At 39.3% G+C, this 16958-nt stretch overlaps 1 protein-coding gene across 10 annotated transcripts in view; it reads left to right on the top strand.

Moving 5' to 3' along the window:
* Positions 1-1772, top strand: part of si:dkey-237h12.3 (teneurin-3) — a 210027-nt gene extending 208255 nt beyond the window's left edge. For 7 of the 10 annotated variants that reach the window (XM_024262578.2, XM_036213790.1, XM_036213789.1 and 4 more), the window contains one exon: positions 139-1772. In XM_024262578.2, coding sequence (XP_024118346.1) covers positions 139-891 — 753 coding nt within the window. In that variant the 3' untranslated portion in view covers positions 892-1772. The remainder of the gene's footprint in view (positions 1-138) is intronic. The other 3 variants (XM_024262582.2, XM_024262581.2, XM_024262579.2) reach the window with 1 other exon arrangement.
* The last annotated feature ends 15186 nt before the right edge of the window (positions 1773-16958 follow it).

Genomic DNA, 16958 nt, shown 5'->3' with positions numbered 1-16958 from the left:
AAGTTGAGAACACCTTCATCTTGGATAGGGATCAAAACCTCTCTGAAGAAGGGCAGAGCAGCAGCTAGCTCTAAATGGCCTAGAGAGCCAGGTTCTGCCATGTTCAGGCGTTAACGTTTCACTGCACTCTCCCTACAGCCCATCTCTGGGGTGCAGCAGGAAGTAACCAGACAAGCGCATTCCCTCTTGTCGTTTGAGCGGCTGCCTGAGGTCCATGTCAGCCGAGGTCGAAGAGGTGAAAAGCCTTGGCTGTGGTTTTCAGCTGCCATGTCTCCCATTGGAAGAGCTGTTATGTTTGCCATCTACAAAGGCAGCGTCCACACTCATGCACTCAACGTGGCCAGTGAGGACTGCATCAAGGTTGCAACCATCCTTAACAACGCTTTCTACCTGGAGGACCTCCACTTCACCATTGACGGGTGGGACACGCACTACTTTGTGAAGCCGGGCCTTCCTGACGCCGACCTGGCAGCGCTGCACCTCACCAGCGGGCACAAGACTTTGGAGAACGGCATTAACGTGACCGTCTCGCAGTCCACCACTGTTATGGACAGTCGGACACGTCGCTTCGCAGACGTGGAGGTTCATGCCGGAGCTCTGGCTTTCCACATCCGCTACGGCTCCACTGTGGACGAGGAGAAGACACGGGTGGTTGAACTGGCTCGCCAGCGCGCTTTGACAGGCGCGTGGGCCCGAGAGCAGCAGCGAGTGCGAGATGGCGAGGAAGGGGTTCGGCCTTGGACTGAGGGTGAAAAGAGGCAGCTCCTGAGCGGTGGGAAAGTCCTGGGCTACGACGGCTACTATGTGCTTTCCATCGAGCAGTACCCGGAGCTGGCAGACAGCTCCAACAACATCCACTTTCTACGGCAAAGCGAAATCGGAAAAAGGTAACAACAAGAGGAGCTTTTTCTTCCAAAGACAATTTGGTGAAGATGTCAACGTGGACTACGCAGTTGCTCATATGTAAATCGAGTGTTGGTGTGGTTTTTTTGTAAAAAATAATAATAAACAAGAAAAATAATCAAAGACATAAAGGAAAAAAGGGTCTAAAGCAATGCTGTGCATTGAGACCAACAGACAACAAAATACAGTCAATGTACAACTACACTAAGCCTTAACACGGCAATTACAGGTCGCTTCCTCTGCAGCACAAGCCGTTTGGACCCGGGACTCTGAAGCAGAGGAACGGTGCATCTCTGAGGAGCTCGTTTAGGTTTTTATGTTTGTCTCAAGAGAAGTTTGGCTCAATAGTGTTTTGAGAAGAGAGGAAATGTTTACATTATGCATATCTGCACTTCTATAGAAGTACCAGGCTCATTTGTACCCTCCTCGAGCAAGCAGTGTTCTCCGGCAGTCTTATTTCTGTTTTTCTAATCAGAGACTTCTGATGTTTTTTTGAAATATCCTCACCAAGCAACCACTATGTCCACCAGATTAAGCACTGTAAACATGAACGGTCTAATGCTCTTTGAGATGCCTTCAAAACAGAACAAAAAAAGAATAAAAATAAAAAGCAGCTTTTTAATTACCCAGTATTCATTGTGGAGAAAAAAAGCCGAGTATGGTGAAGGTGTGAATGTGGGGGGGGACGTGAAGCAGCACAGATGTGTCTTGGATATCACAGAGACATCACGTTTTGTAAATTATCCAAGAGTTTGATGCTGTTTATTTTGCTTTTATTTATTTATTTTTTAAGTAAATTCTGTTCGAGTCATTAACAATCATTTATGATGTGTTTATACATAAATAAAGTCCAACTGGTTTTAATTTAATGATGGTTGTGAAGGATGATTTCTGATGTGTTTGTTTGGAATGCAGAGACGAGCATTTGTGATGAATCTGAAGCTTCAGTCAGCTGTTGCTGCCACTAAAACTGATACGTTTAATGAGCTCAAAGCCTTTTGACTTCATGTCCAATGAATATTTGATTAACATTTACATAAACACGTTTACAGAGGAACCAAATGACGAGGGTATGAATATTTTTTAATATTAAAAGTTAGATTTTTTTTTTCTGAAGGAAAAATGAAATTAATTGAAAATAACTTGCATTACCTGCAATAACACTAGTGTGAATACATTTTGCTGGAAGTAGTTGCTGAAGATGTTGAAGCTTTTTGATGAAAATGGTGACGCAATTTATGTTAACTGCTGAAGGGATTTACTGAAAATGCAAAAGCTATTTGCATAATGTTAAATTTGCTAAATGAATGAAAATTTTGTCAAAGAACAAGCGCTGAAGTTGACCTAAATTTCCAAAAAATGTGAAGTAAGTTGCTTAAAAATTCCTAATACGTGCCAATTTTGCAAAATATTTAGTGTTTTGCTTAAATATGAGCTAAACTCCAAATTAGCCAAAAAACCTTAACAGATTGCCAAATTAGCCAATAAAGCTAGCTTGTTGCTAAAATGCTAGCAAAACTCCAAAATAGCCCAAAATTTCTCAGTAAACCCATTTAGGCATAAACGTTAGCATGTTGCTAAAATAGAAGCTAAACTCTAAATTAGCTTAAAAAACCCTCAGTTGATAACAAATTAGCCAAATGAGCTAGCAGAATGCTATAACAGCTCAACACCAAATTTTTAAAAATTAATATAACATAGTCCGTGAATAAATATAATGGTAATCTTAATGAAAATACAGAATTTGAAGACTGTCTCGTTTATTTCCTATGGGGTACATTTTTCTCAATATTTCAAAAACTATAAAGTTTATGAACACCAAAAATACAAACAGTAACGTCTTGAACAAGATGAACGTTATATATATTTTATATTATACGTATATATTCGTGATTGAAAAAGCATCCTGGGAGCTACAGAGAACACAAATGCAGCTCTGCTTTGAAGACTGCTGCTTGAAGCTGCTCTGAACTGTGAAATTTTCAGAGTAATTAACCTGAAATGCAGACAGTTGAAAATCTGCCCGCGTGTTCACACAAACCCAAAGTGATCCTGGTTTGTGTGAAGAGCGTCCCTTCATTAATGCTGGTGGTTTGTGACTGTCCTCACCACTGATGCTGTTGTTCATCAAAGCGCAGCAGCTGGTGGAATGCATAATTCTGAAAATAACCCCTTCATTTTAAAGTGCTGGTCTTTTCATGGCAAACTTCAAACAGCATTTCAAACCAAATGGGAGCTGAATATTCTTTGCTCATAAGTTGCACTGTTGTTTTTGACCCTTTTTTCATTTAAGATGCTTTATATTTAGCTTTCATATGGAGCCTTAAAGAGCGTCTTGACTGATCTGTATCAGACACCCCTCATCAAAACAAGAAGAAAAAGTCTGTATTGAGATGTATTATTCAAGTTCTACTGCCTATTGTTCATTCAAATTACAATCACGATGAACTTACATGGACGTCTTGAAGCGTCCATACAGACCGTCTGATGAAAAACACAAAAACAGCTTTGCTAAAATGAAGCACATATTTCATTCTTTCAAAGGTCCTCTCATGCTCTCTAGTGGTACAAAGAGCATAGTTCAGACGGTCGCCCAGCTGACTCTTTATCTGCTCATCGCAGCAGCACTCCAATTATCCCAGTTTCAAACGGGTCAGAAAAACTTCTATCAAATCTGAATCTTTCCAGATGTGGAGCCTGAAACAATCACTTCTGCTGCAGGTTCATTTAAAGAGACATCAAATGGAATCGTTAAGTGTGTAATATTAAAATGACTCGCAGTCTTACTGAAGCGTTTCCCTTTGACTGAACCGAGTACTGCCTAGAAACAGAGCGGAATCTCACTATGCGCTGCAACCAGAACTACTTCAAAGACTCACATAAAAGAGATGGCACGACTTTGCCAGAACATCAAAGGGCCAGAGGAATTGTGCAATAACAACATCAGAACAACCAAAGAAAAGATCGTGTGTATTCCACACTTCAACACTGCTTCTTTTGCAGATGAAGGTAGCTAAAAAGAACCTCGCTTCCTCCCTGAACCGATTTTTCCTGATGTTCCATGTTGTAGACACATCACAAGACCTTGACAGACACCACAGCTCTTATCACGCTTGTGCTAATATGAATTCTCGTAGCTTACATCTATTTCTGAAACAGTGAATCTCACTTTTTTTTTATTCAGTTGTTGTTTCTTTTGTTCATTTTGTTTTAATCTAGATTGTCTAGATGAAAATAGACAAATGAGGATCTGACTTTGATTCTGGCTGCAATATCCTTTAAAATGATTGTGACCCGCTTTTTGACTGCAGTTCATAGGCTGATAGCTGATTTCATGCTTCACAGGCATCACGCAAGAATTACCAGCAGCTTTTATAAAATGACAACGTAAAACTAATCTACTGTAACTGGACTGAGTATGGGACTCCACGACCAGCCAGTATGTCAGCTTTGGGTTCATGGTCACATGACGTCTCAAAAGCAGAGCATACCCAGTAATGCAGAAGGTTCAACTCCTCAAGCGAAAGGTCTCCCTCTTTTAGGAGCGACAATTTGATGTTGATAAAGAACCAACTTTAAAACTCGATATGTAGCATTACCTGTGATGATGCTAGTGTGTGAATGCTGTAAGCTGAATTTGGCCGCTGAAGATGGTGGAGATGAAAGCTAACAAAAAGCTAACAAAAAATGCTGAAGCTGAGAGCTGAAAATGCTGGAGCAAAAGGAGTGCTAAAATATTAGCTAAACGCCAAAGTTGCCAAAAATAATGAGAGAAATATCCAATTTTGCCAAAACATGCTAGCTGTTTTGGCAAAATTGGATATTTCTCTTGTTATTTTAGCATTTTGCAAAAATATTAGATAAACTTCAGATTTGCCTAATAAACTGGAAATGTCAAATGTTGCTAATGTTTAAGTATATTGCTAAAATATTAGCTAAGCTCCAAATTATCAAAAAAAACTAAAAACATTTCTGAATTAGCCAAAAACAGCTAGCATGTTGTTAAAATATTAGCTAAACTCCAAATTAGCCTAAAAAAAAAGACATGTGAAAATATCTAATTTTGCCAAAACAGCTAGTACATTGTTAAAATATTAGGTAAACTCAAAATTAGCCTGAAAAAACTGTGAACATGTCTAAATTTGCTTGAACAGCTAGCATATGGCTAAAATATAACTCCTACTTGGCCTAAAAATTTCTAATTTTGCCCTGATTTTAGCATTTTGCAAAAATATTAGATAAACTTCAGATTTGCCTAAAAAACTGGAAATGTCAAATTTTGCTAATATTTAGGCACATTACTTAAATATTGGCTTAACTCCAAATTATCCTAAAAAACTAAAAACATTTCCTAATTAGCCAAAAACAGCTAGCATGTTGCTCAAATAAAAGCTAAACTCCAAATAACCCTTAAAAAACCCAGTAACGTTTTAAAGTTTGAATGGTGTAGCTGAAATATTTCCAAAACGACAAAGTTTATGAATGCCAAAAGTTCAAGCAGTAATGTCCTGAACGTTTTGATACAAAGATTGCTGAAATCCTTGAACGTGTGATTACGTTTTTACGTGCCAAAAAACGTATGGAAAGGCGCAGAAGAATCTCTGTGTTCTCCTGAGGCCGGTTAGAAGTGTAAAGTGGAACCAACACACTTCATATTGTAGTCAGTAGGTGTCTTGTTAAGCCCACATGTTGGAAAACAAATTAAGAAATGTCTGTTGGTTGGACATGTCCACTGTGTGTGAACAGATTCCTTCCACAGCGGGTGTGTCCAACATGAGGCTCTCTAGTCAAATGGTCCACAGCCCCTTCACTAAAAAGTATTTATGTTCCACCTCCACCAGCTGTGGCAGAATTATTCTGCAAAGTACATGCTTTCAAAGACAACTTCTTTATTCAGCCAGAGGATGGCAGTAGTGGTGTGGTTTCAGTAAGTCAAAACTGCCCCTCCAGGTGAAAAATTGGACAGAGTACGCAGCTGACCCACATGAAATAACAAGGTCACAGATGCTCGGTGAATCTGGACGGAGAAAATGTTCATACACATTTTTTCTATGGGCATGCTGCGGGGGCCAGGTCTAGTCAACACCTAAACAACACAGGGTAAGAGTGAAGTAGGTGAGACGGAGTTTCATCACACAGATTTCCATTCTTTAAACCAACACAAGGTATTTGTTAGTGCTGTTCATGTAATAAATGTTAGAAATGAGGAAATGACACAATCTAAGCGTAGTTTGTGTGAGCATCTTACAGGCGTCCTTCAGGTATTTTCGGATTAATGTGTGCAGCACTCACAAGCAGTCAGTAAGGAGCCAATACTCACACCTTACTAACGACTAGAGCGTGGCCAAAGGACAAGGCGCTGCAGCAGAACAAAAGCATAAACACAACACTTTTGTTTTTGCTCTGATTTATCATGAGATGAAGTCAGAGATCTGAAACATTTTCTACAGACTCAAATTAACAATTCCTCTCAATTATTGCTAACAAATGCGTCTAAATCTGTTATAGTCAGCACATCTTTGCTGAGATCATCCACCCTACCTCACAGATGTGCCATACCGAGATGCTGATTAAACAGCAGGATTATTGCACAGGTGTGCCTCAGACTGACCACAATACAAGGCCACTCTGAAACCTGCTGTTTTGTTTTACTTTGGGGTCTTGGGACTCAGAAAACCGGTCGGTGGTGTGCAGAGCAACAGATGATCATAGAGTTGATCAGGTTGTTGAATGGACAAACAATGAAAGGAGATCCTGAAGTTTGATAGAACCAGAAATACTGTTTAACCACTTGTGACCCTAATATGTTTTGCACTTTTGAGTGAAATAATAGGTAGTTTGTTTGAGCTTTAAAGCATTTCACCACATCAGTTCACTTGGACATCTGCAAACGTGATGTTTGACCCTCCCACGCCAGCAAAAATAAGAGACTAGAACCTGGAGGCAATGTGTGAATGGAGACCTCCTCTCCCCCAGATGAGATTTATCTGTGACAGCTGGCACAGGCAGACAGGATTGCTCCCCCACTTGAGGTAAGCCAATTATATAATCTCTTATCTGTAGGGCGGACGAAGGTCAATCATGTCTTTTGAAAAAAAAAACTAAATATTACTGGTCCCATTGTGAGAGGTTTCTTAATATTTATATTACATGTATGGAGAATATGAAAACATACTGATTTGTATTGGATGTTGTATAAATTAAAAGTATTAATTTTAAGCCTGGAAACAGACCTAATGGTGATAACAGCTCTGTCTGTCAGTCAGGGGTCAGGATGAAGGTTCAGAAGGTAGGACTACTCTGTGCCCCTCTTGTTGACATTTTAACAATATTAACATTATTAGAGTAATGTTCAAATGACATCATGCATTAGAAGGTGTTTGGTTTTGTCTTGGCAGCAGATGCCAAGAACTTCCACTCCAAAGAAACTTCTCCAATTCTGCAGGGGGAACAACCAATCAGACCACCCTAGAGATGGAGGACGTCCGGTAGTTCCTCCTCCCATTGGCCAGTCCTCCTCCCATTGGACCCGACCAAACTCAGCCCAAAGGAGACCATGAAGGATCCTTTCCACAGGGCCCAATACCCGCAGTCAGGACCTCTGTTTGAAATGTTACAGGTTCAGTTGTTGGAGTCAGCAGCTCCCTTCTGAGGGCTGCCTAACCACAATCTACCTAAAGAAACAAATAAACAAAGACCCCAAATCAAGACTACCAAGGTCCAACCCCAAACTAAAATAACAAAACCCAGCAGTGTAAGACTGCTGAGGACAAAGAGACAAAAGAACAAAATGACCTCGGCCCCGACCCAGACCCAGACCCAGACCCAGACCTCAGCTGCCTCCTGCTCTGCTCCCTCCCTGCCTGGTGAGACTGACTTAGACCCCTGTCAGGTGCTATTGAAGATCATCCGCCCCACCTGTCATGTGAGCAGAATGGCGGTGCGTGTTGATAGGATGCAGCACAGCAGCAGCAGGATGTAACAGTCCACAAAAGCACCGGATGGTGAAAACCAATATAAATATTTATAATCGTCACAAACACATTGTCTTATATTGAAAATGTGTGTAAGTGATTTTAATGCTTTCCAGATCATATTGTGAAACAAACCCAGGAACAGAATCAAAAGGATTTTATAAAAGAAAAACGTCCCCTGACTAAGAAGCTCCACTCTGAATGCAGATCACTTAATTTTTTGTGATAAAATGTTCATACTCTGCTGCTGCATTTCAAACAGAGATGTTTGTTAAACTTCTGAAAGCTCATCAGCTCGAGTCTTCCTTCACTGATCTGAAGATTCTGCTGTCACTGTCAGAGCAACACAAACTACAAGGAGTCGGTCCCGCCGCTGGGAATCTGCAGTGTGATATCAAGTTGTTTGTGGAAATGAGGGATAATTCTGTTTTCTGTGCCTGTTACATAACCAAACCTCGTCCTTCTGAACCCCCCACCACTGATCCAACTCCAAAGAAACAGACCAGAAGGAGCTTTTCCTCAGTTTTCTATTTCAAACGCATCCTCTTTTTATTAATAATTTATCCCTTTTTACTGAGAACTTCAATTTCTGTAATGTATTAATGATGGACGTGATGTTCCAAATTTCCCATAACTTAATTAGATAATTATGAACAGGGATGTGAGCCTTTCAACTATGATGTAAAGAAATTAAAGGATTATGTGTGGGATTACATCTACAACACAAGTTCCACATCTTAATCCATATTCCTCTGATCGGATAATTATTCATCTTTAGCACGCTGGCAGAGTCAAGCCGACCTAAAAGGAATAAAGAAAATCTTATGCTGATAAAAATGACTCATTTTTTGCCCACATAGGTGTGAAACTGCAGAAGAAAGCAGCACATGTATCTGCAAACACAAAGACCATACGTGAAGCACAAATGTTCAAAAGCAGCTTTGTTTGCCTCCAAGCACAGAATCTGTTTATTCTTCTCATCTTAGAGAATGCTTCACACAAACAGCCAAACTGTTGCTTGTCCTGTGACTTCTGCAGTCCATTTTTATAGATATTCTGCATTTGCAGCCAATAAAAATGAAATTTCCGTCCAACCAAATGTTTAATCGTCACACAATGTGAACTCACAATTTATGTTCTATAAAACTTTTGATGCTCAACAAAACGTACGTTTAAAGACCTAAGTTACTGGAATCAAATTAAAATCATACAGTTGAAAAGTCAACACTACTATAGTTAATGATCCAGGATAATTAGAGTATGTCTGTGCAATTAAAACTAACACATTAGTAATACACAAGAAGGCAGTTTCACTTTGAAACATTTAAATAACAATCAGATAAACTCCTTAGGGAAGGGGCGCAAAAACTTTTCAGGTCAAAGGGTCAAAATCTAAAGGGGATCCCGGTCCGCGGGTCAAATACAATATATATATATATATTTTTGCATGTCATGAAATAAAGGTAGGAAATAAAGAATATGATTTAAGTTATTTATTTTGATTCTGCATTTGTTGAGGTCACATACATTAATAAGAATAAAAAGTAAATAACATTTATCTTTGAAACCTTTAACAGCAAGGCCTCACTGGATATTTTTAATTTGAAAACAAGAACAAGTTACAACAAGATACTTTCTTCCAATGAAAACAGCAAACTGGGATCCTAATGAGAGACGTGGAGCTGGTCTTTGACTTTATCCGTTTGCCGTTGTCGCTCCATCGAAGACCAGTAAAAGCATTACAAGTGACCATGAGAGCTGGGGGTGTCAAACTCTGTTTTATATATTTATTGTATTTCCTTCAAAACACAAAACAAGACAGACAACAACTCCCTCCTCCCTGCCAATAATTATACCAATAATAATATGGGGGTGTCAAACTCAATCGCACAGGGGCAAAAATCCACACACCATAGGTCGAACAGGATAAACATTTATAGAACACTCTAAAACTACATTTTAAAACTGTAACTTTTTAACATAATTATGAACTAGATATATAGCATTACCTGTGATAATACTAGTGTGAAAGCTGTAAGCTTAATTTGTCTACTGAAGATGCTAGTGCTGATAGCTGAAGATGTTGAAATTGATGGCTGAAAATCCTGAAGCTGATAGCTAAAATAATGGAAGTTGATAGCTGAAATCTCTGAAAATTATAGCTGAAAAAGATGGAAATGCTGAAGCTTATAGCTGAAAACACTGAAGCTGATAGCTAGCTGAAATATTAGCTAAATACCAAATTATCCCAAAAAATAAAAAAAATAGAAACGTAGGTTAGGCAAAACAGCCGGCATATAAATATTAGCCTAACTCATAAACAGCCTAAAAAAGCTTAAAAAAGAAAAGCCTAAATTATCCAAAACATCTAACAGGTAGCTGAAATATTAGCTAAACTCCAAAGCCTAAAAAAATCTTAATAAATGCCAAAACAATCCAAAAAGCTGGCAGAATGCCAATATTTAAAACTTTTTTAACATAATTATGAATAATAAAAAGGCAGGATTATTTTACAGAATAAATCAATTTAAACCTTAAATAACTTTCAATGTTTTACCCTCCATAAAAACATATTTTGCATTCCCATATTTTAGAAATGAGCACAATATAACATCGAGCCATTAATAATAATAAAATAAAATTAATTTCCCTGAGGGCCGGATCCGGCCCCCGGGCCTTGACTTTGACACACGTGCTATAGAGAATCAATGGGAAACGGGTGAGGGGTTCTAACTAAACACTCCGCGGCTTCTGCCGCCCCAACTTGGTGGGTCAGAGGAGTGGGCGCCACTTTCTGCACCCATGCTTTAGGGGTTTTAACCCTTTAGTACCTCAGACATTGTTGGTGATGTTTAAACACAAAATCTTTAACTTATTGTAACTGTTCAACCATTGAGCCGCTTTTCTCCTTCAGAATCTACTGGAATTATCATGTTAACAATTCAAAAATTACAGTAAATCAAAGAACGTAAACACTGGGGCTCAGGTGTTGAAGGGTTAACTTACTAGTTTTTAATCTACAGATAAAACATCATAGCCATTAAAAATAATAAAGCTGCTTCAATAATATCAGACTAAAACAATCTTTGTTCCCACACTTTAATGAGTGTTTTGATGAAACAACTCCCAGATGTGAGGGTGCTGTCATGGCTGACATGGAGAGCGCAGCCTGCAGGAGCGTCCAAGCGCAGACGCGCTCCATGCCGCAGTAAGAACAGCAGCCAGGCTTTCTCTTAATCAGTCACTCACTCTGGCCTTGAAGATGACACACAGTGACGCGAGTGGCCCAGCGCAGAGATGGTCAGGTCTGCTTAATCTCAGAAAAGTCCCACAGACATAGAGGGGGTTTCAAGGATTCATCCAGCACGGCCCTCCAGCCTGTCGGCCTCCTCACTCACTGATAAATGGGAACTAGAACAAAGCGTTTTGGGAGCTGCTGCTCCTCATGCTGCGCTCGTTCCTCGTCCCATTTCAGAAAAAGCTGCTTGTTATCATCCCTCTGATCTTCTTAGGGCTGTTGTTCACGCTGATGGGACTAATTGGTGCGTCCACACAGAGAAAAACACAAAGGCAGTGATCTGGGAGATTAGGGATTGGACTGCTGATTCTCAGATTTCTGCTCATCAAACCTGCGTAGCTGCTCTTCAAAAGGAGGCTGAAGGCCGTGACGGGGGCTCAGGTGCTGCTCAGCAGGCAGCTCGCCATTATTTTTAACCGAACCTGTCAGCTGAGACAGAAAACAAATATCTGCTGTGAACTTTGTGACCTGACATCACACACCCAGCAAGAATGACATTTCCAGCTTCAACAAGCCGCAGACAGAAAGCCTCCCAGTACTTTTCACTGTTTCAGTCAAAATGTTCATTTTTGAGAGAAGAAAATCTGCCTGAATATGTTCTTACATACTGCAATCATGATCTAAACAAAACATTAACCAATCAGCAAATATTTACAGATGAGTCCAAAGAGCTGCAGAGATGAACGAGAAGCGTCGACACTCAGAAGAAACCACAGAGGTGTCCCTCATGTCATCTGATGACTAATGAAGAAGCTTTTCAGAAAACACAAATTTAAAGTGTCGATAAGAGATGAACATCAGAGTGCAGACAGAAGCTGTCAAGTGACATCCGGCTCTCCTAAACCTTATGTGACTGCAGAATAAACCACAGAGAAGCTCTGAGAACAAACAAACAAACTCCACACAGTACATTTCCGTGTAATATCTTTAGTCTATCAGAGTTTTTACAACAACAGCAAGTGTAAGGCCCTGAACCCCAGTAAATTTTGCAGTGTTAAATATGTTCATCAACTCTAATAGAATTGTTTTAACAGCATAATGTGTAGAATACCACCTACTGCGCTGAGACATAAGTGTAAGGAGGTCATTCAGCAGATGAGGACATAATCAAGAGGAAGATGAAGCTGACATTTGACTTCTGCTGCAACACTCTCCTTGACCTGTCGACCAGTGTTCTGACGGCCTTTCACTTCTTAAACCCATCAAAAATAAATAAATCTATTTAATATTGAACTTTGTTTTATGAATTCCAGAGGCTAAAAAGAATCTGGCAGTGAAATGTGAAAGTTTTCTGTTCAATGTAGGTGGAGCGAGATGTTCGGGGAGGAGGTCTCTGGCACGTTCCTGGAAAAATTGAGAACTTTATTCACGTGAAAGATCATCTAACAATGGTAAATGGCGAATACTTGTATAGCGCTCACAGACCCATTCATCCATTCACACACACATTCACACACTGGTGGTGGCTCTGCTGCCAAACACTGGCGCCAACCTCCCACCAGAGGCAATTCGGGGTTCAGTGTCTTGCCAAAGGACACTTCGACACATGGGCAGGCAAGGCGGGAATTGAACCCGCTCACTTCTGATCAGGAGTCGACCGCCCTACCGCTGCACCACGGGTGCCCCAATGCAGAAAGTTGCAATCCAGCAGTGAGTTGGAAGATCTCCTCCTGGCAGCGGATGTCCCTGACAGTGGAGCTGAAGTGATGACATCATTGGTAAGAGTTACACAGTCAGTGATGTCATCTAAGGATTTTTCTGTAAATGACGAGCACTGGATGATTTCTCCCACACTTGTTCATTAGTACCATTTTAAAATGGGTATTATTTCTTTACTTTTACTTTGTGATATTATTTCGTTATGTGTTAGCAATAGTTAAAGTCCCACTCCAATATTTTTATCAATTGTAAAATCCTTCCCAGTGACCTTTTATTTACGTTTATGCAGTTTTAGCTAAAATCAAAAACCTTTTGTTTTTTGGGAAATATTTTCTGCACAGCAGCAGAGGCACATCAGAAATATAATTCTGGGTTGTGAGCAGGACTGTTGGCGCAAAGCGTTCCCCCTGATGTTGAGAACTCTGTGCGAGCATATAGCATTAAACTAACTTTAGTAATGCAAAAATAACTGCAAGCAATATTGGATCAATCCAGCTGTACAGTTGTGAGTCAGATTGAGCCAGAATCACAGTTCACTGCAGCACGAGTGTTGAATTCTCATCATGTCTGACACACCTGAAATGCTACAAGAACACGTTAAAAACACGTCTGGATATCTTATTATCTGTTATCTTAGTATACCTGATGCCCAAGTACATGATTTTCCAGCTCTAAAAGTTCATTTTTGTGTATGGGAAGTTTAGTTTATTTGTACAGCACATTTCATGTACAGACAATTCAAAGTGCTTTACATAAAACATTAAAAGAAACAATCAAAAGAAATAGTAAACATTTGATCATTAAAATAAAGTTAAAAGAAAGTAAAAAGATTTTAATTTAAAACAAGCATAGATAAACAGTGCAGACGTAAACTTTTGAATACATATTAATCAAATGCAGCTGAGAACAGGTGAGTCTTTAACCTGGATTTAAATACACTGAGTGTTTCAGCAGATCTAAGGTTTTCTGGAAGTCTGTTCCAGATCTGTGGAGCATAGAAGCTGAATGCAGCTTCTCCATGTTTAGTTCTGACTCTAGGAACTGATAAAAGACCGGATCCAGATGACCGGAGAGGTCTGGCTGGTACATACTGGGTCAGGAGGTCAGTCATGTATTTTGGTGCTAAACCATTCAAAGCTTTATAAACCAGTAACAGAACTTTAAAGTCTATCCTCTGACAGACAGGTAACCAGTGTAAAGACCTCAGAACTGGACTGATGTGGTCTACTTTCTTGGTCCTTGTGAGAACCCGAGCAGCAGAGTTCTGAATAAGCTGCAGTTTCCTGATGGATTTTTTTGGTAGTCCTGTAAAAACACTGTTACAGTAATCAAGTCGACTAAAGATGAAAGCATGCACTAGTTTCTCCAGGTCCTGCTTAGACATCATATCTTTAATCCTTGAGATATTTTTGAGATGATAATAGGCTGATTTAGTGACTGCCTTAATGTGTTTATCAAAATTTAAGTCTGTGTCTATCACTACACCCAAGTTTCTGGCCTGGTTGGTAGTTTTTAGTTGAAGAGATTGAAGCTCTGTAGTGACGTCTAACCTTTTTTCTTTAGCCCCAAAGACAATAACCTCAGTTTTGTTTTTGTTTAATTGAAGTAAGTTGTGACACATCCAGTCATTAATGTCCTCAATGCATTTACCAAGAGCCTGTACAGGGCCTCGGTCTCCTGGTGTCAGTCTAATATTACAATTCTTATGTCATTGTAAAAGCCTCAATGTATTCTTCATGTTCTTTCAGATGGAATCGACATTCAAGAACATCTTGATTTCAGCACGACACGTACTGAACTCCATCTCCTGACTGCAGACCGAAGAAGGAGAGAAATCCACCAGTTCTTTGTCACCAATACCATCACCTGCAGGTCGGCTTCCTCGCTTGATGCCTTTGAACTATTTACGGGACATTTTGTTTTTGCCACAACATACAACCCAATGCTACAGAACATGTTCATTCATCCAGACGACTCTGTACAACATAGATGTTGGGAAAGTGAAGGAGAGTCCCTGTGTGGCAGAATTTCGGGGCAGGCGGCTTCATTAGCATCACGTGTGTATGGAAGTACGGTACAACTGAGACTGGCTTGTATATTATTCCATACAGTCATTTAATGCATACCTGAGGTCAATGTTTTAAAGGCTTGATGCTATGAAGCTGTTACAAGTTAACCTGATGTCAGTGAATTTGTCTTGCACGTGCCCCTGAAACCATTTACTTCACAATTTAATATTTTACTATTTACTTTGAGTTTTGAGATGGCAAACAAAACGTGCAGTTACCCAAACCCAATGTTACTGTGGCATGCTATTCTAAATGATTGATGTGAACTATCATTGTGAAAGAGGGTACCTGGGACAGCAGGGAACCTCATTGGACAACTTTTAATGTCCCGCAATGCCACTTTTCAATAAATTCTATTGAAAATGAGCCATCTTCCATCTGTGTCTTTATTATTTACATGACTGCGATTAGAAAAAAATTATAAATGACTGTACTTTTTAAAAAACTGATGCAAAAAAAAGTTGACCTGGTGATTCTCTCAAAGTGGGCTCTAATTGTTGGCCCCGCCCCGCTCCCAACAGTGTGATCTTTAAAAATTCTATTCATAATCAAGTTGAAAAATGCAAGTTGAAGAGCCCAACAAAGTCTGCTGAACAGTTTAAAAGTTGAATGGTTTCTGTCGTTTAAAGTCTAAACGAGTTTTTTTGCTGAAAAAGGAGCTTTTGAAGATTCTGTGAGTCATTTTCAATGGGGTTATAAAAACAGTAGTTGGTTGAATAGTTTTAAAAGTTGAAGAGTTATGAAGTTGTAACTTACAGGCAGCTATCTCCTAAAAGAGCTGAATATTTTGATAGCTGAATGAGCTGAATGGGTCAAGGGTTTGAAGAGCTAAGAAGCGACAAAAACGTACGGAAGAAAAATGGATCACTATAGTGTGAATGATGTCAGCGTTCACCCTATAAGTATTTTATGAATTTTTTCACATTTTTCACAACAAAAAGTAGCTTTCAGAGTTAATTGTGAATAACATACCGTATTTTCCGGACTATAAGTCGCGGTTTTTTTCATAGATTGAATGTCCCTGCGACTTATACTCCAGTGCGACTTATATACGAATTTTTAATGATGAGATATGGACCGTAAGTCTAGAGTGCCCTCTTATGGTGATCTATGCAATTACTTTATTTACTTTAGTTATTCAGACGTGACACAGAGGACTAAGAATTTAACGGATTTAGTGATATGGAGTGAGATTGTGTGCAATTAATTACAGTAAAGATACAAAGTTGATGAGTTCTTGAGGCTATAGTTAAATAAAACTGTTATGTTATATAAATGCTACACCTTTTCGTTTTTTTCATGAAGCTAATATGTGAATATGTGTTGACACATATTCAGCCCGTTTTCTATTCACTTATGAATGTTATAACTTACCTTCCAGGATGATGTAATATCGTTTTTTTCAACCAGTTTGTAAAATAAGTTACTTGAAAAAAATGCGACTTATACTCCGGTGCGACTTATGTATGGTTTTTTCTTCTTCATTATGCATTTTTTGGCCCCTGCGACTTATACTCCGGTGCGACTTATAGTCCGAAAAATACGGTAACTTAGTGTTACTTGTAAACCACACTGTGGGAGTTAATTTTTGTTTAAGTGTAAAAACTATTCAACACTTTTTAATGTAAAGTGGCACAGATAGTGACAATTATTAACACCCAAAAGAGTTAATTTAACTCTGAAAATTCAACACTATGTTCAGAGTCACTTTAACTATGTTCAGGTCAGGACCATATGTTCACTGGTTTAGAGTTGAAATGAACTCTATAAGAGTTACTGGAAAACTTCATTTTTTACTGTGCATGACCCCAGAAAACCCAAACAGAAACTTCTCGATCACAAAGGCCAAAGACTTTAAGTTTTTGAAGTCTTTCATCACTGAATGTGTACATTGATTAGCCAACTGCAGGTTAGCCACGTGTTTACTATGTCTTGTTTTTATTCTGTACTTCTTCTAAAGTGAGTAAAACAAAGTTCAGGATGAAGTCGTGGCTAAAGGTGAACTTCAACTGCAGGAGGCAAACAGAGGCGGGCCCGAGAGAACCTGAATGCTCT

The sequence above is a fragment of the Oryzias melastigma genome, linkage group LG10 (genome assembly GCF_002922805.2).
Source record: "Oryzias melastigma strain HK-1 linkage group LG10, ASM292280v2, whole genome shotgun sequence".
NCBI classification, from domain to species: domain Eukaryota; kingdom Metazoa; phylum Chordata; class Actinopteri; order Beloniformes; family Adrianichthyidae; genus Oryzias; species Oryzias melastigma.
The sequence above is the reverse complement of the archived record's forward strand: the minus strand, read 5'-3'. Positions and strand labels throughout refer to the sequence as shown.